The following is a 27,334-nucleotide window of genomic DNA, read 5'->3' on the forward strand; positions in this document are numbered from 1 at the left end:
TGTGTTGAGTAATCATATTTCTTTTGTGAATTATTTTCATGTCTTTCTAACTTATCTCCTGGGGCTTTAAGGTTTCTAAAAATAATCTCTTCATTCGCCAAATATTTACTGTTCCGTTATTATAGGGCAAGCATCTATAGATTTAGGAAATACAATAGCAAACAAGATAGGGTTCCAGTCTTCAGAGTACTTACCCTATTTGTATGACCTTTTTAGATAATAATATACTAACATTTGATTGCCATATTTACAACAAATATTTTTCCTTATTCTTTAATATAGTAGTCTTATGTATTCGTGTAGTTAAATCTGATCTACTCTTCCCTTTTAATAAAGCCTTTTTCTTCCATGTTTAAATTCCATTTCCTTACCAAAATCTTAAGATATGATTCACTTTATTTTCTATTTGCCTAAAGTTGAAACTTTTGTATTTAATGATTTAATTCATTTGTAGCTTGTCACAGTGTATGGGTGATCTGAGCATCAAAATTGGTCATTTTTTTCCAAACATTTAACACTTACTGAAGTCTTCTTTACTGATTTGTAAAAATGACAGACAGAATTGTCATTGATGGAGAGGTGAGGTAGGGGTTGTTGAACGACAACTGGAATTGCTCAGTTTAGGGAACTTGCATGGGAAATGGTGAGGAAGGGAGGAAATATAAGGCACTAATGGTGGTTTGTCTGGAATAAAGGGTCCATATGTTGTAGTGATTCTTAACCAGGGATTGACATACCTATTGACTGTGAAGATTTAAAGAAGTACTCATGCCTTGGTCCTTAGCAGCTTTATGGGTTTTTTTTTTTTGGATTATTTTTTAGAAGAAGTGGAAACATTTAAAAAAATAATTTCTTACTAAACTTCAACAGGTCAGCTTCTTTCTTTTCAACTGTGTTAATTCAAAATGCATCATCCAGGGACTTCCCTGGTGGCACAGTGGTTAAGAATCTGCCTGCCAATGCAGGGGACACGGGTTCGAGCCCTGGTCCGGGAAGATCCCACATGCCAAGGAGCAACTAAGCCCATGCGCCACAACTACTGACCCTGTGCTCCAGAGCCCGCGAGCCACAACTACTGAGCCTGTGTGCCACCAATACTGAAGCCCACGCGCCTAGAGCCTGTGCTCTGCAGCTCCTGAAGCCGACACGCCTAGAGCCCGTGCTCCATAACAAGAGAAGCCACCACAATGAGAAGCTCACGCACTGCAACAAAGACCCAACACAGCCAAAAATGAATAAATTAATTAATTTAAAAAAAGGAAAGAAAGAATCCCCCTGCCAATGCAGGCGACACGAGTTTGAGCCCTGGTTCTGGAAGATCCCACATACCACGGAGCAACTAAGCCCGTGCGCCACAACTACTGAGCCTGCGCTCTAGAGCCCACGAGCCACAACTATTGAGCCTGTGTGCCACAACTACTGAAGCCTGCGTGACTAGAGCCCATGCTCCGCAACAAGAGAAGCCATCGCGATGAGAAGCCCGCACACCGCAATGAAGACTAGCCCACGCTTGCTGCAACTAGAGAAAGACGCAACACAGCCAAAAATAAATAAATAAATTTATTTTAAAAAGATGCATCGCCCAAAGATTTTGCCTCTATTGTACATCCGATATAGCAAATCATGCAAATCCCCACTCTTATTTTACAGTGACAAACATGATTAACATTTACATATAACTTTCATGCTTAATATTGCAACTCTCAAGTACACGTGATTTTCTGAATCTAGGTATTTGTATGGAAATCTTGAATCTTGCAGGTTGCAAGGCTGTTCTTTGGGAACAAGCCAATGCAGTAGGAAATGAGTAGCTTTTTTGCCCTGGACATGGAGAAAGTCAAGTCTTCTGCCTCATAACCACATCTTAATATACGTCTGCACACTTGGAGTAAATCTCCCTTCAAATAATAAATGTTTTCTCTTTGTGAAAACAAAGAAGAATATGAAGAGTGCCTTAGTCCACTCAGGCTGCTATAACAGAATACCATAATCTGGGTGTCTTGTAAACAGAAATTCCTCACTGTTCTGGAGGCTGAGAAGTCCAAGATCAAGGTGCCAGTCATTAGCAATTTTGATATGGGGTCAGGGTTCGTCTAGTTTTTAAAAACTCCCTGGGCACTGATGATGTAGAAAACTGTGGAGAATAAAGCTAATTGGATAAGTAGGGAGCTGATCAAGAGAGTTGTCAATACGAAGCTGAATTCAGTTGTACCTCCAGGAAGCCTCTGGGGAAGAAGTAGAAAGAGAGGGGTGGACTTTGGACCCAGGCAGATGTAGGTTTCAATCCTATTTTTGCCACTTGCAGGCTTTGTTATCTGGGCAGATGGCTTGTCCGCACTGAGTCTTCTTATTTTTCTGCCCTAAACAGACTTAATAACATTTACCTAATAGGGTTGTGATGATTCAATGGGAAATTAGGTATAAAATGCCTGGCTCAGCACCTGGCACATTAATCAATTCTCCCCTCTTTCTCTTGAATGAATCTTTGGCTTGCACAGGGCTGCTTCAGGATGAACTGATGTAAGACATTTCCAGAGAAAACATGCAAATACATGTCAGGATGAGAAACGGAAAGAGGTCCAGGTCGTCCTTTAATCCCAGAGATTTCAGAAACCTTCAGAGAGGCTGTACCTTTTAGGAAAGGAACCCTTCTCCCTTAGGGAAATGGAGAGATGCTTTGAACTTTACCAAGGCCTTGCCTTCATAAACTAGGCAAAGGCAAAATCTGGCTCCACTGCAGGCCACCTCTACTCAGTGGCACAGATAATCCCAGCCCCTGGGCAGCTTAGCCTGTAAACCAAGGACAGCTGTTGTGAAAATAACACAGGCGTAGTCATTAAAAGAAAACTTCTCATGCAGATCTGTTTACAGTGCAAAGAATCTCCTTTCTCGAGGATGGAAAACGCCATTCCTTCTCAGAAGATCCACCTGCCTTAACTTCATTTCACTGATATTCATTCAGTGGTTTGACAAATATTTATTGATACCACTTCTGTTTGATATCACTTCTGTTCTCTACAGAGTACTCATTTAAACCAGTTGTCCATGCTTCCCTGCATTTCAAATTGACACCAAATATTTATTTTGGGATTGGGGGCTAATCAGTATTCCTTGGAGGTCATTCATCCAAGAGGCAGTGGGGACTGGTGGAAAGGGAGAGGGGTTTGGAATAAGACACACGTGGTTCAAACCCTGACTCTTTATAGGGACGAGCTGTGTGACTTTAGGCCAATCGCTAAAACATTCTGGGCCCCATCCTTATTTTTCTTTAAAATGAGAATGTCTTCTTTGCTCTAAAGCCAGTGCTCTCTTCTTGGAAGAACTGTATTTTCTTGGGTGGAGAGGAGGAACGAATTCATTCATTCTAGAAGGCAGGAACTTGTGTGGTACCAGAGAGGAGAGAGAAAGAGCTCAGCTGCCTATGGGGTGGGTGTGTTTGGGAACAACGAGAGAAAACATTGGGACAGCAAAAGAAGGGTCCTTCTGCCCCCTGGTCACAGCCCACTTTAGAACAGGGGTCTTGGAAGGCCCTGGAGGGGCTTGAGCTGCAGAAGGGATGAATGCATTAAGACTGACATTGCAACTGAATTGCCAGCTTCCTATAATTAGAAGTCTGCTTCGCCTTCATTGGACGTCAGAGAAATAGACCAAGAGAGGGGTGGTATTTTTTTCAGTTGAAGAGAGAACAAGGGGACCTAGGCTTATTGAAGCAAGAGGGGCTTAAATTAGTAATACTGACTTCCTGGCTGTGAGAAAAGCACGAGATTATCCTACCTCACCAAGGAGTCTCCTTCCTAAGTGACCTGAAATCTCCTGGCTGGCAGAGACTCAGAGAGGAGTTCTTTTGTTCATTAGTGACTCTTAAGCTCTTCCATCGTTTCCACATCACTGGACAGGCCTCCCAAATCACCGTGAGGATCGCTGTGTTTGAAAGTTTCCTGGTGAGCTTCTAGTTCCCTCACTCTCATCCACCCCCTTTTAGGCAGAAACCTTTTCAGAGGCTAATCTGAGTTGCAGACAGCAGGCTGCTCCTTCTGGCCACTGGGTTCCAGGTGATATCCCAAATCTGATGGGGATGCTGGGCCCAGAGCCCAGACACTTGCTGTTTGTCCCTATAAAACGAAGAGGCCCAGGACTAATCAGAAGTCACAGAATCTGAACTGTAGAGTCTGCCCTGTCTCCCTTTCTGAAGGTTGAGGAATTCAACCCAAGTGATACAATACTACACTTACATACAATTCTGGTATTACTTTAAAACCTAAGGATTTTCAGAGCAAAAGGTCAGCCGTCAGGAAACAATATCTCCAATGAAGCCAAACTTCAGGGGATAACCAGGTGTTAACTGTTAGGGACAGAGTGAGATTCAGTTCACTGAGCTCTTACTAGGTGCCGGGTCATGGGCTGAGTACTGGGTGGTGGTGGGAGTGACCTAGAGATAAGAGTGATGATGACAGTGATGATAATAACAGCAACACATGCTGAGAGCTGACCACGTCCCAGGCATTGTGCTCATGTATTCATTTATTCAATAAATAGTAGGGGCTCGGGCTTCCCCGGTGGCGCAGTGGTTGAGAGTCCCCCTGCCGATGCAGGAGACACGGGTTTGTGCCCCGGTCTGGGAAGATCCCACGTGCCGTGGAGCGGCTGGGCCCGTGAGCCTGCGTGTCCGGAGCCTGTGCTCTGCAACGAGAGAGGCCACAACAGTGAGAGGCCCGCGTACCTCAAAAAAAAAAAAAAAAAAAGTAGGGGCTCCATAAATACTTGTTGACTGAACTAGTCACTTGCTCCAGCTACACTAGCCTCGTCTCTGCTCCCCAGATTCATCTCAGGGACTTTGCATTCACTCTTTTCTCTATTTGGAAGACTCTTCTTCCAGATGTCTGCATGGCTGACCCCCTCGCTTCCTTCAGGTCTTGACTCACATGTCACCTTCTCAGTGAGACCTCCCTGACCACCTAATCTAAAGTTGCAACCCCCCTCCCAATCCCATGGCCATCCTGTTCCCGTTTCCTCACTACACTTTTTGCCCTTAGCACTTAGTACTATCCAGCATGCTGTAGTTATTAATGTGTTATTTGTCTGGTCTTCCTTGCTGGCATGAAAGCTCCATGAGGGCAGGGACTTTGGATGGCTTTGTTCACTGCTCTGGCCCCCTTGCCTAGGTCCGATGCTCAAATTTGCCCAATGCATAAATCACATGAAATGCTTTCTTAGTGTCAATTATCCATACAACAATAAGCACTAAGGATAATGCAGTGAATGAGGCAAAGTTTTTGCCCTCTAGAGGTCCATGGCCTAGTGGGAATAAGATATCACACTAATCACATAATAATCTCCATTCTGCTGAAATAGGGCATGCTGGGTGCTTCACTGATATTATTTCACTGAAACCTCACCACAACCTTAGGCCATTGGTACTATAAGCCACAGCTTACGGATGCTTTTTTTTTTTTTTTTCTAGCTGAAAATACACAGATAGGCTCTGAATTATAGAGGGGCTGGATTTATCTAGTTGGCCCACATTAGTGATAATTATGTACATGTAACTTACAGTTACAATGGTCTTTTTCATACTCATTACTTCCCATGAATCCTGTGAAGTATTCATCCTACACTATAAATGAGGGCTAGAGAAGTTAAACAACTTTCCAGAGGGACACAACCACATAGCATCAAACCCAATCTGTATCCTTACCACCCTTCCTCATTCTGAACAACCCACATGATGGAGGGACTAACTGGGGTGGTGGGAGGAAGTGGTCAGGGACTAGATTTTCCTAGAGAAGGAGGCAGTTGGAACTTCCAGGCGGAAGGGCTGGGGAGAAGAGCTGGAACAAAGAATGAAGGCTTGCAGGCGGCTGTAGGTCAGGGAGAGGTAGGTTGAGTAGAATCCTTGGTGAGTGGGGAGGCTTAGTTCTCACAGCCCCATCCCCCCAACACACTCCTGGCCATTGTGGTTTGACTCTAATAAGGAGACTTGGGAGATTCTTGAGCAAGGCAGGGCATGATGAAAATGGTCTCTGAAGAGTACGGTTTTTGCAGCTACCTCTCCATTCCATTCACTGAGGAATCCATCATCTCCACACACCTCTTCCGGTTTTTTGGTTAAATTAACAAATTATCTGAACCTATCACAAAACATTGCATTTCCACATAGTACCCACTTCTAAACTTTCAAAACTTTGAGACTTTCCCTACACCCCCGCCCACTAAAGAGTGGGTACCCTGAAAGGGGGGATGCTGAGAATCAGAAGTCTGGCATTCTAAGTCACACAGTGTTGTAGCCATTCAATAACCAATCCAGTGTGGACTGAGCACCTCCTCAGTCCAGGCAAACTGCCTGGCACCAGGGATGAGAAAAAGGAACAGATGACAGCCTCTTCCCTGAAAGGTTCAGTGTGAATGACAGTAAGCAAACAGGCAATTATAGTACATCATAGTAAGTGCTATGACCCATCTGGGAGCTGGGATAGCCCCAGGGAGGGACATCTTATCCAGACTGGGGGTGGGGCAGGAAAAGGGTCAAGGAAGCTGAGTTCCTGAGAGAATATGGCAAACTGGGGCAACTATAGGACAGCTGAGCCTGGCTAAACATAGGGTGGGAAGAGATTTGAGGAAGACATGAGGCTAGAGAGAGAGAAGCAGGGCCCAGATTATGAAGGATTTTTTAATGTCACGCTAAGGCAGTGGTTCTCATAATTCTTTTTCTCCTACAGCACTCCTGAGGGGTGAACAATAGGTCTGTCAGCAGCATGGTGAGAAGAAGCAGTTGTGGAGGTAAATCACCAGTGTCAGGTTGAGATACAGCCCTCCCCTGTCCTTCCCGGTCTGAGATTCATGGTGCTTATTAAGAGTCTGGATTTCATCAGAAGGCTGGCTAGCCTTGGATAAATTATCTCATCATACTAGGCTTTGTCTTCTTATTGGTCTACACATTCATGTGTTGGTTGAGGGTATGAGCTCCAGGATCAATCGCCTGGATTCTAGCCCGACTCCCACCATTCTCAAGATGTGTCACCTTGTGTAAGAGTGGCTCCCCCTCGTCGGTAAACTGGATCAGTACCACTGTGGTGCCTACATCAAAGACTCACTGAGCATGAAAGGAGGTAAAGCATGTGAAATTCCAGGCATAGCGCCTGGAGTGAGCGAGCAGTAAATGTCAGCTGACTGTGATACTGCAGTTCCCCCACAGCCTCACAGTGTTAGCAGTCATCCTCTCTTGGTCATCCCCTTCCCCACCATTGTTGCCGTCATCATCATTATCATCATCCCCATCATCTTGATATCGAAGTTCTAGGAGATCATTTCTCCCTGGGTTCCTCCCCTCCACTGTCCTTCCTTTCATAAGACACTGTGGTTATCTCATGAAAGAGAAGGCCCTACATAGATAAATTCTAAATAATGCGAGATTCATAATATTCATTGAGCTCCTACTATGTGCCAGACATTGTTCTAGGTACTGGGGATACAAGAGTGAGCTAAATAAAGTTCCCAATCATGGAACTTACAGTCTAATGAGAAGAAACAGGCAGTAATAATTAAATAAGCAAATATATAGTAGGTCAGAGCAAAAAAATCAGGGAAAGAGGGATCGACAGTGTCTCAGGTTGGGCAGTTGTTATTTTATATAAGATGGTCAGGGAAGAGCTTGCCTAGAGGTGACATTTGAATTGAGGAAATGAAGAACACCACCTTGTGGATACCTGGGGGTAAAGTTCACTGGGCACAGGGGACAAAATTACAAAGGCCCCCAAGGTAGGAACATACCTGGCATACTGAGGAGCAATAGGAGGCCGGTGTGGCTGGACGGCATTCATCAAGGGGGCAAGTGAGAAGGGATGAGATCAGGGAGGCAGTAGGGAGCCAGGACCCGGGGACCATGGAGGTCATTGTAGAAACCGCCTTTGACTCCGACTATCTTGAAAAGTCACTGGAGGGTTTTGGAAAGAGGTGTGACATGATCTGACATATTTTCAGGGATTGCTCTGGTTTTTGTATTGAAAAAAGACCACAGCGCAGCAGCAAGTGCTTAAGCAGGGAGGCCAGTATGAAATTATTTCAATAACTCAAGTGTGAGTTGGGTGGTGACTTGGATCTCTGGGATAATGGTGCAGGTCACAAGAAGTCAGAGATGCTGGATATATTTTGAAGGTAAAGTCAACAAGATTTGCTAACATATTGTATTGGGTGTGGGGGGATGGGTGAGAGAAGGAGAGGAGTTGAGGATGATTCCTCAGCACCTGGACAGATGTTATTGGCATGTGCTGGGATGAGAAAGACCATGAGTGGAGGAGAAAATCAAGTGAGTATTCACATTGCCTCTGTAAGGTAGGGACTATGGTTTTCTGCCATAAAAACTGGGGCTCAGTGAGGTGAAGCCTCGTATGGTGCTGGGAGTTCCAAGAAAGAATTCCCCTACTGCATGGAGCTCAGGGTTTGGAGCTGGGGGACTCCTGGGACTGGGAACCACTGAGGCTAACACAGGTCCTGTTTGTGGGGCATTTGGGCTCATGCCTTGGCCTCTGGGGGTCTTGCTAACCTGGAACAGAGAAGAAGCAATTGAAGTAATAGGGGCTTTCTATTTAGACCTTTTAACTGAAATGCAGATAACCAAGAGGGCTGCAGGCTTACAAAGCTCCATGTAGCTTAAGATCCATGTCGTTCAAGGGTGTTCAGAAGCATCTTTGCATAAGCTGGGGGAAAGGAAGAGATGTCTCTGGCTCCTTCTCTTTTCCACCTGCATTCCTGACCATCGAACACACTTTAGGGAGGATGAAATGGAAAAGGGATAGAAGAGAAGAAATCAGGAGGAAAAGAAGGGAACCTCCTCTAAATGCTTGTTGTGCTGACTCAGAAAATGGGGTAGAAGAATGGTAATCTCCAAGAAGAACCGTTGGAGCCTTCCTGCCCTAGAAGGTGCGCTTCCACGACTACTTACCAACCTCCTTCTCTGGGTGTAGCCGAACACCACAGTGGAACCACACTCCAGGGGGAAACAGTGCTGCTTTTTCAAGTTAAACACATAAAGCCTGTGGTCTATAAGCCGCATATGGTGCTGGGAGCGCCAAGAAATAATGATGAAAGAAAATCGTTGGAATCTAGACATAGAAGCTCTGTACAGCTAGACTTTCAGTGACTCTGCAAATTGTATTAACTACCCTTTATTCACTGAGCCCTGCTATGCGCCCGGTATCATATGGTATCTCTCATTTAACCCTCACAACAACCAGGTGAAGTAGGTTTTATTACCCCCATCTCACAGATGAAGACACAGAGGTTCAGAGAGGTCACATTCCCCAGTCAGTCATGGAGCTGAATTTGAAAGTGTCGGTCTATCCCAGAGCCTATGTCTTAACCATTATATTTCACTACCTCCCAAAGGAAAAGGACAAGAGGGAAACACTAATGATAGTCACAGTGCGTTCTCCCCTCCCTTCATTCTTCCAGGGCTCAGTAGAGGCAGAAAGTTGAGAAACCTGTCATTCTTATATCTGGCCTATGTTCTGAATCAACTTTTAAAAATTTAATTATTTCTCATAATAATTAGATGACTATTTTCTCTAAGAAATAGATTAATAATAAGAAAGGCCTTTAGAGATACAGAAGTGGTGACCTTGAAATCCAGAGAGGAGGTTAAGTACACTTCTCAAGGTCACAGAGTTAGTTTGGTGGCAGACTAAGGCTAAAAAGCAGGGCAACTGCTTCCCAGGCCAGAGTTTGTCTGGGCCCCCAAAGCCGCTTTGCAAGTTATCACTACCTCTGCCCTAACACGGATGACTGCTTGAAGGAGGATGGTTACTTTTTTTGCACTAGAGATTTTGAAACACAATCTGAATTCAGCTGAAATTGTTTTTTTTTTAAATTTTTTTATTTATTTATTTTTGGCTGCACTGGGTCTTTGTTGCTGTGCACAGGCTTTCTCTAGTTGCGGTGGGGTGGGGGTCTACTCTTCGTTGCGGTGCGCGGGCTTCTCATTACAGTGGCTTCTCTTGCTGTGGAGCACGGGCTCCAGGCTCGTGGGCTTCAGTAGTTGTGGCTCACAGGCTCTAGAGTGCAGGCTCAGTACTTGTGGTGCATGGGCTTACTTGCTCTGTGGCATGTGGGATCTTCCGGGACCAGGGCTCGAACCCGTGTCCCCCGCACTGGCAGGTGGATTCTCAACCACTGCACCACCAGGGAAGCCCTAGCTGAAGTTTTTAAACAAGGTTCTTCTAGCAGCTTCATGGATGAGTTAGTTTTCTGATTTCCTCTGCCATCTCCTTTCCCCCCTCCTAGGTCAGAGCTGTAGGCCCAGAGCTAGGCATTTTCTACAAGAGATCCTGGTATTTAGCAGGAGTGGGAACATTCCTCTCTGTCTGGGGCAAATGATTATATTTCTAGTCCAGAACCTGCTATAATCTACTCTGGCCTCCCACACGAATAGCGACTCTTCCGCCTGGCTGGCTGGCTTCTGTGAACCTCTGCAATCTGGACCCACTCCACCCAGCTCAACTCTCTCTTTCCTAATCGCAGCTCACACCCTTTGTGTCAGACAGGTGTCCTGGGCTCACCCCATTTCCCCCACAGAAACATCTCCCCTGCTCCTCCTATGCAAATCCATTCTTCAAGGCTTTGCTCAAGAACTTTCTGCCTCAGAAGACTTCCCCACATGCTGCCCAGTGGTTTGCTTTCCAAGTTCCCTTTACATTTATATTCTCAACTACACGATTTAGTCTTTGAAATGTTTTCACACATTTCTCCAAATGTAATGCAGGCCCCTTGAGGGCAGGCACATGTGTTCATTTATTCATGATTTTTAAATGCGTCTTTTTTTAAAAAAAATTATTTATTTATACTTTGACTGCAGTGGGTCTTCGTTACTGCGAGTGGGCTTTCTCTCGTTGAGGCGAGTGGGTTTCTCATTGTGGTGGCTTCTCTTGTTGCGGAGCACAGGCCCTAGAGCGCAGGCTCAGTAGTTGTGGCGCATGGGCTTAGTAGCTCCTTGGCATGTGGGATCTTCCCGGACCAGGGCTCGAACCCGTGTCCCCTGCATTGGCAGGTGGATTCTTAACCACTGTGCCACCAGGGAACCCCGGGAATATGTTTTTAAAAAGAAGGAATTGGGAGAAGTTTCCAGGCAGAAGAAACAGGGTTCCTAATGCACAAGCACACACAGACACCAGGTTCAGGGGTAAAGTAGCTTGTAGAGTGGAGCTCTGTCCCTGCCACAGCACTAACTAGCCTTATTGAGAGTGGGCAAATTGCTTAATTTCTCTGGGGCCCATTAAAGGGCACAGGCTCTGAAAGGAGAAGACCAAGGTTCAAATCACTGTGTGTGAGACCTTAAGCCAATCAGTTGGGGCGGGGCTCAGCCTCAGTTTCCTTCCTATAAAGTGGGTAAAATAATTCCTACCTTAGAAGCTATCAGTGAGGCCTGGAGAATATATATGTAAGTTGCTAAGCACAGAGCCTGGCATTATTATATTTCCTTCTACCAAAGTAGGGGTGACCCTGATCTGCTTCCCTCTCATTGCAGAGGCTGCTGGTTTCCCAGCGTGCAGCCCAGAGCCTGTCCGTGGCAGGGGCTGACGCCAGAGCGTGGGCCCCCAAAGAGAAAATTGAGCTGAAAGGCCTTCAGAAAGAAGTCAACAGCGTTGACGGCGGACTGGCTGGGCTAAGTGGGCCGCTCAAGTCTTCTCTTCAACAGTCTTCACCCAGTCCGAGAATCTTTGGTAACTTCCCTTAAACATGCCCCTGGAGCCAACTAGTTTTCAGAAAGCCCTTTCTGCCTCCGCCTTCAAACCCCAGGAAAGGGACAAGGTCCAACCAGCGGAGGCTTGGAGGGTAGGATGGGGGGAGGGGGGTGGGGATTTCCCCAACTCCCAGCAGAAAGGAATGGGGGGGTGTGTTCCCGCCCCTTTGCTCCCACTCCCAGAGGCAGGGCTCCTGGGGCGCCCCCCTTCATTTCCTCTTTCCGCACAGGTCCATAAAGGAGCGGAGCTCCCACGTGGCCCACTGCACCGGGTCTTCCCCGGCTCTCCGCTCTCCGACCCGCCTGGCCACCCCCATCTCGGCCGCCTATCCCCGGGGCCCCCGTGGCCTCAGCTCAGTCGCCAGTCCCGGTCCCAGTCGACCCAGCCCTCCGCCCACTCCCTTCGGCCACTCGGCGCCGGTTCCCGCCTCCGTTGACCCAGCCCGGTCGCTCCCCACCTCGGCTGCCTCCTGCCCCCTCCCACCTCAGCCGCCTGCCCCGACCTCCGGTGACCCTGCTGGGACACCATCCTCGTCCCACCCGCCCCCCCGGGCCCCAGTAGACCCCGCTCGGCCACCACCCTCCCCTCCGCCGAACCCCCAACCCCCGACCCCCGGACCCTGCTGAGCCGTCCCGCTCCCTTCGGCCACCCCCATCCCACCCCGGCTCCCGTAGACCCCGCTGGGCCGCCACCTTTCCCTCGACCGTCCCCTCCCCCCGACTTGGTCCAGCCCCCTAGACCCTGCGGAGCCGCCCCGCGCTCGGCCCTCCCTCTTTGGGGTCGTGGCGGCAGGGGGAGGGGCCGCCCGCCGGCCCCAGCGTGCGTGGCAGGCGCTCCCGGCTCTGCTCTGCCGGCCTCCCTTCCCGGGAGGCGGGGTCGGCGCCGCGGCGGCTGAGGCAGGCCCCCTCCTCCTTCCTCGCTCGCCCGGCCTCCTTCCTCGCCCGCCCGCTCGCTCTCTCTCTCCCTGCCGCTCCGACGCCAGCAGCGCCCGCGTGCCGCTCGCCCAGCCCCGGGGGAACCCGAGGAAGTTTCCTGGGCCGCGCGCCCCGCTCGCTCGCCTCGCAGCCCGCGGCTTCACTCGCTGCCGCGCCCGCCATGCCCTCGGCCAAACAAAGGGGCTCCAAGGGCGGCCACGGCGCCGCGAGTCCCTCGGAGAAGGGCGCCCACCCGTCGGGCGGCGCGGATGACGTGGCGAAGAAGCCGCCGCCGGCGCCGCAGCAGCACCCGCCGCCGCCGCCCGCGCCGCACCCGCAGCAGCACCCGCCGCAGCATCCGCAGAACCAAGCGCACGGCAAGGGCGGCCACCGCGGCGGCAAGTCCTCCGCCGCTGCCGCCGCCGCCGCCTCGTCCTCCGCGTCCTGCTCGCGCAGGCTCGGCCGGGTGCTCAACTTTCTCTTCTACCTCGCCCTGGTGGCGGCGGCCGCCTTCTCGGGCTGGTGTGTCCACAACGTCCTGGAGGAGGTCCAGCAGGTCCAGCGAAGCCACCAGGACTTCTCCCGGCAGAGGGAGGAGCTGGGTCAGGGCTTGCAGGGCGTCGAGCAGAAGGTGGGTACCCCGGCCCCCGAAACGCCGTGCGCCCGGCGTCTTGCCCACGCACCCACGGCCGGGCCCCTCGCCGGCCTAGGCCCGCCAGCGGCCCGGGGTACCCCCGCCCCGGCCCCCTAGTTCCGAAGCAGTCCCCAGACCCTCTTTGTTAATGGCCGCGGAGGAATCGGCCCCAAGGGATGGACCGCTTCGAGGATGGTCTGGCCGGCCCGGGAGGGTGGGCCAAGAGCCTGTCACAGGACATTAGCGGTGACCTGTAAGGAAGCCGGCAGGCTCTGGGAAGCCCATTCTTTTTGGATTAGGAATCGCTGAATGGGCAGAGTTGTCTGAAGGGGAGGTTGGAAGGGAAGCCAGCGCATCCCTGGAAGCCTGGGGCAAGGCCGCACCTCTGCTCTCCCAGTGGGAGACATCTGAGCCAGATTTTAATAGACCTGGAGCCCGGGGAAAGAAAAGCTAGTAGTCTTGCTCATTTGTGTAGTTCTAATGAAATAGCTCATCTCTTTAGGCTCCTTGCCCTTTATTGGACCAGTGTACCTATGTGGGCCTTGGAAGTAGCATATTTCAGCTTTAGAGGAAAGGAAAGGCCAAAAATACTAGGTCATACTGGTGAATAATACCACATTTATATGGTGTTCAGAGGGCTTACTCACTTATTATCTAATTCTCATAGCAGCCCTGGGAGGGAGGACTGGCAGTTTTGACTCCATTTTCCAGACCAGAAAATTGAGGTTTAGAGATTAAGTGAATTGATAAAGACCCCAGCTCTTGAATGGCAGACTTCATGACAGTGTCTAGGCCACTGCAGAGTGCAGGGTCCACAGGGGCCTATTTCAGGTATGGATGGACTTCCCTTTCCACACGAAGTTGCTTAGGTTCCACCCTTTCTGTTTTTTTCCTACACCAAGTGCAGCTCCCTCAGCCTCATTCCTGCGTCCTCCCCTAATGTCATTGCTCAATGAAAGTTGGTTGCATGATCGAAACAAAAAATCCCGCCACCACTTCTGAGCCCGGAACTGCTGCCTTCTTTTCCCAGCATGCTGCCTGCCCTGCCAAGTTTCTATCGACTTGTGTGGAATATGCAGGACTAGGAATTTCCTCTTAAGACTGGCAGAGCGACTGGAGTGAGTCATCTCCATGCTGCAGGCCAAGGGAGGTGACTTTTTCGAAGGGAATTAAGTAGGCAGTGCTGCTTTGCCTATCCTGAATGTCAAATCATTCTTAAAAAGTAGACATACTGCTGGAGTATAATCACTAGCCTCTGAGTTTCCTCTCTTCAATCCACCCCCTTACCAATCAATCATAATATTTGGTGAAGTCTGATGGTCATATGGCTCCTCGTAGGCCCTGTGGAGGGTGCGAAGGTGCAGAAGACAAATCCTATTTGTGAAGCAGCGCACAGGTAGGTTTCAGTTGAGGGTAACTGCTGTGCGAGTTCAGAAGAGAGAGAGCGTGGAGTTTGCCCAGGCCCGTATCCTGGTGGCCAGGGTAGTGCCAGTCTAGATCTAGATGGTAATGGATAACTGTTGAGAGAAGGAGTGAAGAACAGACAGGTTTGTTTGGGGGACAGCATGTGGCTACCCTGCCTGTAGCAGAGGAACATGTAGGAAGCTGTGAGGGGGAGGGGGAGGTCGAGGCCAAGATGGTGGAGGTCTTGAACTGAGGTGGAAGAAATTGAACTTTATTCTCTCTTCTTCCTCCCTGCCCCTCCCTTATTCTCCTTTCAGGTTCCCACCCCTCCTCCATCACAGCTTTGTACAGATTCCTTTCCTTTTGGGGACTCAGTTTTCCCATGTCCACGTTAAGGGGAGGGCTCTGTCCAGATTTTTAAGAGTCCACCTGGCTGTAAACCATTGAAATCATGACCTTTCTTTTAATTTAGTGGCGTAATCAAGCTAATAATTAATGCCTCATATTTACTGTGCACTCATCTCTTTTGACTGTCACAAGCCCAACAGGTACGGACTGTTATGATCCCCCTTTCACAGATGAGGAAAGTGAGCTACAAGGAGGCTAAGGAACTCTGTGTGGTTACACACCTAGCAAGTGGCAGGGCTAGGACTCAAACCGCAGTGAACTCCTAGAACACTCTTAACTAGTCGCTTGTTCATTATGCTGTCTTTCCCATGCCTTGCCTGCTACCTAGTAGGTGTTCAATTAATGCTTACTTCATTGACTGGGAACTCAGAACATACCCAGAACGGGGGCATTTGGCACACAGGATCTTCCACAGTGTGTGGCCACTTCCCTCTGCACCTCCGGGGTGGCCAGGAAATGTTATTCTGCATTGAGGAGTGAGTAGTGATGGATGGGCCCTCTGACAACCTAAGTTTGAGCCTCTCACAGCCCTCTCTGTGAGGTTTGTTGGGGGCTGGGGTTTGCTTCTTCCCAGGGACATATTCTTACTGTATTATTTTGTTCATAATTAGTCTTCACTGTGGGCCAGGCATTCCCAGCTACCCTCTGAGGCGTTAGCACCATTTCGTAGATGGGCCAGTTGAGCCTGGAGTGGTTGCGTTACTCATTCAGGGATGTGCAGACCCTCAGCGGTGGAGATGGGGCTGGAGTCAGCAGTGTGACTCTGAAACGTGCTACTCCACTGCCCTTCTGGGTGCCCACCTGGTCTCTCTTGTTCTCAGATGCTCTCGGTATTGGGACACGGCCCAGGTCTGCTGAATGGGCCAAGAGGCTGGTCTGTTCTTATCCTGAAGATTCAGCAGGCACACGTGGGTGCAGGGCTTCAGAAAATGTTGGTAGTTCAGCTCTAGGCCCTCTGAAGGGCCTGGGTTGCTCTGGCAGATCCAGGGTGGCGTAGAGTATAGGAGTAGGCTTAGGCCTGGTGGGGACAGTTTAATGAGACTAAAAGCTATTTGTGGACGAGTGAGTTCTCTGGTCGTATTTCTTTGTTTTCTCATCTTGAGTCTGGGCTAGGAGTCAAGGCTTGAGGCTGAGGCAGCATCTCCTCCAGGCACTCAGTGCACTTTGGACATGCTTCTGCCTGAGCGTATCACTGGAGGCTAAGAGCACAGGTTCTAAAGTCAGACATTCTTGGATTTTGATGCTCAGCTCTACCACTTCCCAGGCTTCTGCTTTGTAAAATGGGGATTAATAGGAGCTACGAACTCATGAGATTATTATCATAAGGGTGGATTGGGATGATGCCTCTGAAGTGCTCTGCATAATCATTGGTGTACATCAAGTGTCCTGTTGAATGTGAGCCACCACTGGTCTCGTCTCCTACCCCCTGCTGTGAGCTCCTTGATGACAGGGAACCTGTCTTAGCGTTACTTTGCTCTGGCATCTTGTCCACTACTTAGTGGGTATCCCCCATATGTCGGGGAAACATGTATCCACTGCATATTGATAATTATTTTTTTTTTAATATTTATTTGGTTGCACTGGGTGTTGTGGCTCGTGGGTGCCTTAGTTGCGGCTTGCCGGCTCCTTAGTTGTGGCCTGCATGTGGGATCTAGTTCCCTGGCCAGGGATCGAACCTGGGCCCCCTGCATTGGGAGCGTGGAGTCTTATACACTGTGCCACCAGGGAAGTCCCCTGCATATTGATTATAATGAGGTCTTTGCATGTGAAGGTGAGCAGCTCACACCATCATAGGGAGACACTTTTTGTGCTCTTTTCAGTGTCACGGGTTGATTTGTTTGGTTTCATACATAATTTCAGATCTAGTCCCCTTCCTAGCCATTTGTAAAGAGCCAGCCCAGGTTAGGAGTGACAGTCAGGGGTCGGGGGAAATGGACCAGCTCCGTCTTCGTCAGGCCTTTCTCTGTAAATGAGTTCATTCTTTGATTCATTCAGAAAACAGTGATGAACGCCTGCCATGTTGCAGGTAGGGTGCCTACCTGTTCAAACCTTTGTTCTGAATGCTGTGCTCAGAACAGGCAGGTTCTGTGATTGAATAACCTAATTTCAGAGTTGAGCTCTAGGTTATATTTGGTTAAGCAGGGAAATCGTCTAGTATTCTGGAGTCCTTGAGAATCTTATTCTAATCTATCTTAAAATCACAGACCGGTGGAAGCCAGAAAGGACTTTAGAAACCTATTTGTTAATAGATGAGGAGCTCGGGACTTGGAATATAAGTGTGACTTGTGCTCACAGAGCTGGTGCTGGAACTAGAGCCCGGGGTCCTGTTCACATACCTATAGCATTTGCCCTTTGGCATTGGGCCAAGGGTGGGCTAGGAATCTCCAGACTTCTGAGCTACTCCAGAAGAAAGATTAAATGATAACGAAGGTAACAGTTACTGTTTATTGAACATTATGTGTTAGGCACAATTTAAGCACTTTACATATTAATACGTAAAGTGGATTAAGCTCACTTAATCCTCACTGGACAAGCCTATGACTTAGGTACAGTACTATCTTTGTTTTCATCCTGTGGGTTAGGAAACCAAGGCACAGATATGCTAAGTAACTTGCCCGAGATCACACAGATAGGAAGTGTCCAAGCTAGGATTTGAACATGGGCAGTCTGGTTCCAGAACCCATGCTATTTTATTTTTTTAGCTGTCCATCATGGAAATGTTCAAGCATAAACAAAAGAAGAGATCAATATAAGGAACACTATTTTCAATCATTATCAATTTTTTGCTATTTTAATTTCATCCCCTCACCAGCCCTTCCTCCTCCCATTTTGTTGTGCTCTTTTTGGGCTGGAGGTGGAGCAGTATGGGTCTGAAGCACTCTGTTCCACCACCGTGTTGGGTGCACACCTGGTTGTCTTGTTCTCAGATGCTCTGATGCTCTCAGTATTGGGAAATGGCCCAGGTCTGCTGAACGGCGTGAGCATGGGCAGAGAAGCTGGCCTGTCCTTCCCTGGAAGATTCAGTGGGCACAAGTGGGTGCAGGGCTTCAGAAAATATTGTCAGTTCAATTCTAGACCCTCTGAAGGGCCCTTGTTGCCCTGGCAGACCCCGTGGATAGTGATCTAATTTTAATTTTGACTGACACATTAGTTGACCCAAAGTATTCTGGGATTTATTTCTAACAAATAAAGAGTTCCTTTCTGTTCTTTCCTTACCCTCTCCTTTGCTTGTTTCTTTTGGCAAAACATAGTATATTACACCTAACAAAGTTAACAGTAATTCTTGATTATCACCTGATACCCAGTCCAAAATCAGATTCCCTGACTTTCTCAAAAATATGTCTCTTTTACAGTTGGTTTGTTTGAAGCAGGATCCATATAAGTCCACACATTACATTTAATTGAGAAATCTCTTAAGTTTCTTTTAATCTGTAACAGTTTCTTATATTTCCTCCTTTAAATATGCCATTTATTTGTTGAAGATCCTGATTATTTGTCCTGCAGAATTTTCTACATTGTGGATTTGACTGTATCCTCATGGCATGTTTCACTCTTGTATGTTTTCTGTGAATTGGTGGTGAGAGCTAGAAACTTGACAGATTTGGATTCTTTTTTTCTTCTCTCTCTTTTTTTTTGACAAGAAAGCATTTTAGGTGGTACCATGTGCCACATCAGGATGAAGCCCAGACCGTTAATCAATCATACTCAGCCTCTCAGTGCATTAAACCTGCTCCCGGGGGTGGCTTCCCGGTCAGACCCTGTTTAGGGTAGAATTTATTTAGAATGAAGGTGTAGTGGCAAATAGGATCATAGTGTGTTCACAAAGCCAGACAATGCTAAGGGTCACCGGTCCACTGGTCACATTTTCAGGTGAGGACAGTGATTTGTTCGGGGCCACACAGCTATAGGCGGTGAGCAGAGACCTGAACCTTGTCTCTTGCCTCCCTGCCCAGTGTCTCCCATGTGCCTCAGCTTTGTTTCTACAAAAACTTGAGACTCTTTCAGTTGCAAGAGCTAAAAATTCAGCTTAAACTGGCATAAACAGAGATGGAGGAAGGGAAAGAATTTATTGGCTCAAACAAAAAAGTTCCAGAGTAGGTTCCTTCGGTATGGCTGTATCCAGAGATTTAAATTGTGTCTTCAGAACTTGACCTTGCCATCTCTTAGTTCTGCTTCCCTCTGTGCTGGCTGGATTTGTAGGCAGGCGTTGGTCATGTGCTGGTCTGAGCTGTTCCAGGCTTCCCTCATCCTATAGGTAGCAATCCCAGTAGAAAGAGGTTTCCCTTCCCAATAGTTTTAAGAGAAGTTTTGGAATCGATTTGTTGGTCTGGTTTAGGCCACATGCCCATCCACGGGCTAATCACTATGGTTCCAGGAGCGGGTGGGAAGTGGGTGGACAGAAAGCATTGATTGGTCAGGCCTGGAGCACTTGGAGCTGGCCTTGGGGTTGGTCCCCCAAACCACATGGGCTATGTGCAAGGATGGTTCCCTAAAGGAAAAATTATGGTACTATTCTGGAAGAGGAGGGACCTGTAAGCTGGGCAAACGAAAAGAAATACAGCTGAATTGCATAAAACCCATCAGCTCTTCTCCGTGGTTAACATCCGGATTTTGGTTACAGGTGCAGTCTCTGCAAGCCACGTTCGGGACTTTTGAGTCCTTTGTGAGAAGCTCCCAACATAAACAAGATCTCACAGAGAAAGCCGTGAAGCAAGGGGAGAGCGAGATCAACCGCATCAGTGAAGTTCTGCAAAAACTCCAGAATGAGATCCTCAAAGACCTCTCGGATGGGATCCACGTGGTCAGGGACGCCCGGGAGCGGGACTTCACGTCCCTGGAGAACACGGTGGAGGAAAGGCTGACCGAGCTCACCAAGTCCATCAACGACAACATTGCCATCTTTACCGAGGTCCAGAAGAGGAGCCAGAAGGAAATAAACGACGTGAAGGCCAAGGTCACCTCTCTGGAAGACTCAGAGGGATACAAGCAGGATTTGAAAGCCTTGAGGGAAGCGGTGAAGGAAATACAAACCTCGGTTAAGTCCAAAGAGAAGGACATTGAGGCCCTGAGAAGCACAGTCCAGACCATGGAGTCTGATGTCTACACGGAGGTCAAAGAGCTGGTGAGCCTCAAACAGGAGCAGCAGAGGTTCAAGGAGGCGGCCGATTCGGAGCACCACACCCTGCAGGTGCTCATGGAGAAGGTCCTCCGGGCGGAGGAGTCGGCCGCCCACCTCCCCGAGGAGATCCGGAGACTCGAGGAGGAGCTCGGCCAGCTGAAGGCCGCAGCCCTCAGGCCAGAAGAAGACGGGGTCTTCAGACCCTCCGAGGCCTTCGAAACGCTTCAGAAGGAGAGCCAGGGCTTGGACTCGCGGCTGCAGAGCGTGGAAGATGGGGTGCAGGCGGCGCGGGCGGCCTGGGAGCACCACCGCGAGACGCTGGAGGCGCTGCGCTCGCAGAGCGAGGAGCAGGCGCGGCACCTGGTGCACCTGCAGGAGCGCGTGGCCAGCCTGGGCCCCGCCCCCGACGCAGACGTTGACGCCGAAGCCGGCGGCCTGGCGGGCAGGGTGCGCGGCCTTGGTGAGGCCCAGCTCTCCCTGGTCGGAGACATGGACGAACTGAAGCGTCGCATGGCCGAGCTTCCCGGCGCCGTGGAGGCGCTGCAGAAGGTGCAGGAGCAGGTCCGCACACTGCTCAGCCGCGACGCCGCCGCCGCCGCGCCCCCCCAGGACCTGCTGGACAGACTCTCCTCTCTGGACAACCTCAGAGCCTCCGTGGGCCAGGTGGAGTCGGACTTGAAAATGCTCAGGACTGCCGTGGACAGTTTGGTCGCGTACTCAGTGAAGATTGAGACCAACGAGAACAACTTGGAGTCAGCCAAAAGTTTGCTAGAGGACCTGAGGAATGACCTGGATAGGTTGTTTGTGAAAGTGGAAAAGATTCACGAGAAAGTCTAAATGGATTGCGTGTGCAGGGCGCGGATGGCGAGTCCAGTTTCTCACGACCAAAAAATGTGTTTTCCGCTCCCGCGCCCCTCCCCCTAGGGCCTGGTCCCTCCCGAAGAGCCGGCCACACCACCGGGATCACTGGGGCTTTCTGTGTTTTTGTGCCCGTTTAATTTATTTACGATGGTTACCACGCGCTATCGGTTGCGCAGGCCTTCTGCTTCTGCTCTGGGTGGGTTTCCCGAAGGCCCAGCCCCTGTGCATCAGAGGTGCCTTCTAGAAGGGATGTTTCTCCCTAGTGTCAGGGAAGAACCGTAGTGGCTGCAACCGAGGATAAACGGAAGCAGATTAACCTCAAAAACCCTGCCTGGCTGGAGGATTTCAAGTAACAAAAAAAGTGGGGGGAGGAGGTATTTTTTTTTCTAATTGTCTTTAAGGAAAATTCATTTCACTTTTTTTTTTTTTTTTAGTACCTTTGGCCAAGGTTTTCATGAGATGTCACTCACTTCTTGTCTTCCACTTTAAACTGGTTACAGTTCATAAATGGCAGCTCTGAATTGGGAGGGGGACAAGCCCCTCCATCTTTAGTTGAAAAGAATCAGCTGCTTGGTGGTCTGTGGGGTACGTGTCTTTTCCATTCCTGAACCATTTCTCCATCTCAAAGATGACTATGCAAAAGAATCCAGACGGTTCAGAATGTGAAGGCACAGCCCCCCCAGAGTCCCCTGTGGCCGACCTATGTCGCCTCTTGGTAGGGTCCCCAAATAATGTGTTTAGAATAAGGGTTTAGAATCCCTGAAAAGGGAATCCTTGGATTCTTTAAAGAAATGTATTATGAGAGCTGCTCATAAAGGCATGGGCTGCCTCCCTGGGGAATGGAGGCCACATCTTTATTTTACCACGATGTCCCTGAAGAGGTTTGCTGTCAGCAGACCCCATCCGTGAGGAACACGTGCATTTTCTGTAGCTGTTTGCTGTTTCCCTTCTCCTTTGAGCTGTACTGTTCTTTAATGGCTGTCTTGCCCTTTTAAAAAAGAAAAAAGAAAAAAAAAAAGGAAAAGAAAAAGGAAAAAAAAGGTTTAGTTTACTGTGAAATGAACTGTATGGCTTATTTACAGTATTTTTAATTCTTAATAAACACTTGAGCTTTGTTATGACTTTTCCAGAGTGGCTGCTTTCTGAGACTTTAGTAACTTTGAACGATGTATGTTATTAACATGCAGTATTTAGGATTAGAAAGATGGGTAAGTTTTCAATTTTAAGACTATTTTTTTCCAATTCTAAAACCAAGGTGGACTCCCTCTTAGGCCTGGGGGCATAGTTTTGATTGATTATTAGCAGGTTTGTTTATAGGTCATTGCTTGACTCCAACTCTTAGCTATAGCAGAGGGTCTCAACCCTGGCTACCTGTTAGAATCTTACAGGAGCTTTTAGAAATGCCTGGGGCCCATCCCCATGGATTCAGATTCAGTGGGTGTACAGAGGGCTGGCACTAGCATTTTAAAGGCTCCCTTGCTGATTCTAATGCACAGCCAGGTTTAAGGACCACTGTCTTGGACTATCCTGGTGACCTTTGGCCCCCGTGTAAACCTGGGCATGTTTCCTTTACTTGCCAGGTTGCCATCCACCTGCCACTTAATAAGGGATACTGTTTACTGAATTGAGTACCTGTATGCCAGGCACGGTGCTTAGCAAATCATAGGCCTCTGTTTATTAATCCTAATATTTCCCTGGGGGGAGGCAGTATCATTCCCCGTTTTACAGAGGGGCAGCAGGCTGAGGAGCATCATGTATGATCACTAGCTAGGAAGTGGCAGGACTGAGGTTTGAGCCCAGTCCCTGCTCTTAGCTGTGACAGCATCCTCCAGCTTCCAGCAGCACAAGTACCAGGTCATGTTGACCTGTGCAGTACCTGCCGTCCATTGTTTCAGAGCCAGAGGCTACAGGAGCTCTTTTCTCTCCCACTCAGGGAGTAGAGGGAGGCCAAGACCTGAGTGCATATGGAGCTTTAAGCCTCCTTTCTGGCTGGAGGGTCCCTCATCTTTGAACTTCTCTGCCAGTCATCTGCGTCCTGGAGGGAGGCAGATCCTTAAGGCTTCACCGCTCTTTCTCCCAAAGCAGTTTGCAATCAGGATGGGCCCTTTCTAGGTGTTAGAAATCATCTGTATTTTTATTTTGAGGTCAAAGAGTTTATGTTTTAACAGCTTGTTTTGCCCTCTTTGGGGGAAGGTGCTGAACAGCATAAGCTCCCATGTGTGGAGCCAATTAAATTCTTGTTCCTTCTCAGCCTGGTTGGTGGCATCAGGCATATTCTTGCTCTTTTACCATCATTTCTGCAGTCTAACCTCAGACTGTGGAGTAGTTTAATATATTCTCATTTAATATTAATAGTTGAAAACATCTGCAAGGGTCAGAGAAGTAGTCAGATATAAATTCAAGTGGTGAAAATAAAAGGAATGCATTATGAGATAGATCTCACCCCAAATAACAATCACAATTCAGTCTTGCTCGTGTCTGCTCACTCGTTCATTCTGTGGACATTTATTGAGCCCATAGCCAGACATTTTGCTAAAGATGCACTCGGCAGGATCCTTATCCTTAAAGGACCTGTAGCCAAGTGGGAGTGACAGTCATGTAAGCTGGTAGATACCATAAGGAATTATAGGTGCTATAGCCAGGTGTAATGGGGTACAGAATAGGGAGTGGCCAGTTCTGCCAGGCTTGGGCTGGGGTGGTTAGGTTTGCAAAGGCCTATGGGAAGTCTCTTGGAATGTGTCCATGAGTAATGGGAACCCTCGGGAAACATGAGTTTGCCCCGCCCTTTGAACAGGCGATAGAGGCACAAGTAATTGAAGGTATTGATTAAACTGCACATGGTCCAACACCGGGATAATAGGCTGCGGGGAAATTCCCCAAGCAAGACTGGCAGCACGCTGGTAAGGAGACTGCTCCACCACATCCCGTGTCACTTAGAATAGTGATGATGATGATGGTGATGATGACACCTCACAGGATGATTGTGAGGGTTGAATGAGGCCATGGGCGGAGAGGGTTTAGCTTGACACAGCATCTGGCACATAGTAAGAGCTCCAGTGCTCATTCATGTGCAGCCACGCCAGAGGGTAAAAGATGGAAATACTTCTGTGCTGCTTGGTAAATAGCTGCAGCCCTGAGCCCCCTGAGTGCCGTCCCTCGGGACCACTAACCTCCTTACAGTCCAACAACTAATAGGCTAAAACCTTGGTGTAGTGAGGTCTCCAGGACTGTGCTCCACCCTCAAGGAAGCATTAGTTCTCATGGGTGGGCACCCATGCTTTGCCAGGGGTTAAATATTTTGCAATCACCCTATGTCTTCCTCAAAACATGATTCTGAGCTACTGATCTCTTTTTCCAGTCACATCTGGACACCCTGCCCCCACTGCCTAACATCTCACAGGGTTCGAAACCGAAGTCATCACTTTCCCCTGGAGTCAGTGGAACCACTGCTCCCTCATTGCTTGAACCAGAAGCTCAGGAGTCACCCATGTCTCCCCACCTCTCTCTTTTCCTGTCCCTCCACATCCACTCAGGTTGAAGCCCAGACACAGCCACTTCCATCCCATTCCTTGCAGCCTTCACTCCATCACCAGATGGTGCCTGAATTCCAGCAGCAACCCCTGATTTCACCCCCTGCCTGTTAACACAGAAACGTGGTTTGTGCACTCAATATTCATTCAACAATACTCGGAGAGCACCTCTCTGCTGGACCAGGAGGAGATGACAAGGAACAAGATAGATCTGGCTCCTGCCTTCATGATGCTCAGTCCAGGTGGGAGGAGACCAGCAGTAAGTGTGGAAAGAAACAGAGCTAAATGTACAAACTGCAGTCCGTGTCTTGAAGGATAAGAACAGCCTGTATTTGGCCTCCCCTCTCCCCAGCCTGGTTCCCATTCAGGGAATCCTCCGTGGGTAACCGGTGTGATCTTTCTCAAAAGCTCTGAGAAAGAGACTTTCTCAAAAGTTAGCCTGTGTCCTTTCCCCACTAAATCCTTCAGTGTCTCCCCTTTGGTTTCAGAAGAGAATCCCAGTTAAAAACCTGTGCTCTGAATTACTCTATAACTGATTTATTTTCTTCACTTAAAAATACCTAGTCCTGGGACTCTTCTGGTGGCACAGTGTTTAAGAATCTGCTTGCCAATGCAGGGAACACGGGTTCGATCCCTGGTCTGTGAAGATCCCACATGCCGTGGAGCAACTAAGCCCATGTGCCACAACTACTGAGCCTGCGCTCTAGAGCCTGTGAGCCACAACTACTGAGCCCACATGCCACAATTACTGAAGCCCGTGCGCCTAGAGCCCGTGCTCCACAACAAGAGAAGCCACCGCAATGAGAAGCCTGCGCACCACAACGAAGAGTTATAATTCACATACTACAAAAACTACCCTATTAAAATGTACAATTGTTCCTAGTATATTTACAGAAGGCTGGACACATTCTTATTTGATAAATCTTGCCTCTGTCACTTATTAAAAAAATGTGGCACATAGTAGGTGCTCAATAAACAGCATCTGTTTGAGTGCATAAGGATTTTTGAGCTGGATAACACATTTTGGGGTCTCCATCTTACTGGTCAATGACTCTGAGATGAAAAAAGAGGGTGAGGTGTGGTGGAAATGTTCTTCCTCTCGCCTCTCTGGCTGGGTCCACAGGGAAGGAGGTGAAAACTACTGGGGCAGGGGCTTTGACAGTCCTTCCCCCTCCTCAGGCTGTGTTTAGTTAAAGTGTGGATTCCACAAGTGGCTGTTTATTATGAACCAGGCAGAATTGCATTCGCTCTGGGAGATGAGACGAAGGATGAGGTCTCCTTTCCTTGAGAGATTCCCAGCTGAAAAAGGGACACAGATATGTAAACGGCACATGTAGTGTGACGTGTGCTGCGGTAAAGGGGTGCATACAGGAGGGACTGATGAGGTCCTGGACCTCTGTTTTTGCCTGCCCAGCATCAGTCCTCCCTTGTTAGGCAACAACTCCTCTGTTTTTCTTCAGAACATCACCCCTTCCCCATTCTCAGTCTACTGCACTTTGATGAGACTGACTGGGATAAGCACATGACCCAGGATCGGCCAGTGAGAAATCCCATTCTCCTGGTCTGATTTGTTCAAGATGAACACATATCCCAATCTTATCCATTGCTGCTGGAACTTTCTAGAAAGGAGTGACCTCTGTCCACTGGCAGGATATAAGCCCAGAGCTGCTAGGGGCCACGTGATGTGGAGAGACCACTGAGAATGAAGCCAGCATAGAGGAAAGCAAAGCCAAGAGATGGTACTAGACAGATTCCTGATGATACAGTATGAGCACCTGGATCCAGCTGTGCCTGAAGCTCCACAGGCCATGTTCTTTACCACACAGAATTGTACACCATCGTGCCTTTCATGTGGACACAAGGTGACATGGAACCATGTAAATGACGGGCATAGTGGCAACTGCTTAAGACTAAAAAAATTGTAAACACCTAAAAAGTCTGGTAACCTGATCAATAACTACTTTGTCACTTGTTCATACAATGGACCTCAAAACAATAATAAAATGAATTAAACCAGAATCCTGTGTATCAGTGTGGATGGATTGCTCAACTAAATTCTGAGTGAAAAAAAAAAAAGCTACAGAAGAAAATACATAGTATGAAAACTTGTATATAAAAGTAAGGAAGCATACAAAGTAATACTATATATTATAGTAAAAGGATCAAGAAATGGCTAGGCTACGGACTATCCACATTCAGATTGATCTCTTCGGCTACGTGGGGGCTACCTGGGTATTCATTATATTATTCTTAATATCTTTTTTCTTCTCTCAGCAATTTATTATGAAAATTCAGACAAAAAATGGGAAGAATTGTGCAGTGAACACATACATTTACCACTGAGATACTGCAATGAACATTTTACTATCACATATATATCCATCTCCCCATACATATATATTTTTTTGATCATGCCATGTGGCTTAAAGGATCTCAGTTCCCTGACCAGAGATTGAACCTGGGCCATGGCAGTGAAAGCCTGGAATGCTAACCACTCGGCCACCAGGGAACTCCCAATCTCTTCATATTCTTGATACTTTTTGCATGTCAGAAATGTTTTGTAATGAAAAATTTTTAAAAAGGGGCATGAAACACATAGGGAAACACTCATACTTTAAAAAATTAAATTATAATTAACATAAAATATTATATTAGTTTCAGGTGTACAGCAGTGATTTGATATCATTATACATTAGGAAATGTATAATTTTTAAATTATTAAATTTTTAAAT

General features: G+C 48.2%; 1 protein-coding gene across 1 annotated transcript; it reads left to right on the top strand.

Moving 5' to 3' along the window:
* Positions 1–12,572: 12,572 nt before the first annotated feature.
* On the top strand, positions 12,573–22,194 carry CKAP4 (cytoskeleton associated protein 4). The gene is made up of 2 exons (XM_032646345.1): positions 12,573–13,277; positions 19,714–22,194. Exons 1-2 carry the CDS (start codon positions 12,828–12,830, stop codon positions 21,046–21,048), a joined length of 1,785 nt encoding a protein of 594 aa, XP_032502236.1. The 5' UTR covers positions 12,573–12,827; the 3' UTR covers positions 21,049–22,194.
* The last annotated feature ends 5,140 nt before the right edge of the window (positions 22,195–27,334 follow it).

This window comes from Phocoena sinus, chromosome 10 (genome assembly GCF_008692025.1).
Source record: "Phocoena sinus isolate mPhoSin1 chromosome 10, mPhoSin1.pri, whole genome shotgun sequence".
Taxonomy (NCBI): Eukaryota; Metazoa; Chordata; class Mammalia; order Artiodactyla; family Phocoenidae; genus Phocoena; species Phocoena sinus.

Coding starts and splice junctions, on each gene's coding strand:
- CKAP4 (XM_032646345.1), top strand. CDS start 12,828: ATGCCCTCGGCCAAACAAAGGGGCTCCAAGGGCGGCCACGGCGCCGCG. Junction 13,278..19,713: donor TGCAGGGCGTCGAGCAGAAG/GTGGGTACCCCG, acceptor TTTTGGTTACAG/GTGCAGTCTCTGCAAGCCAC.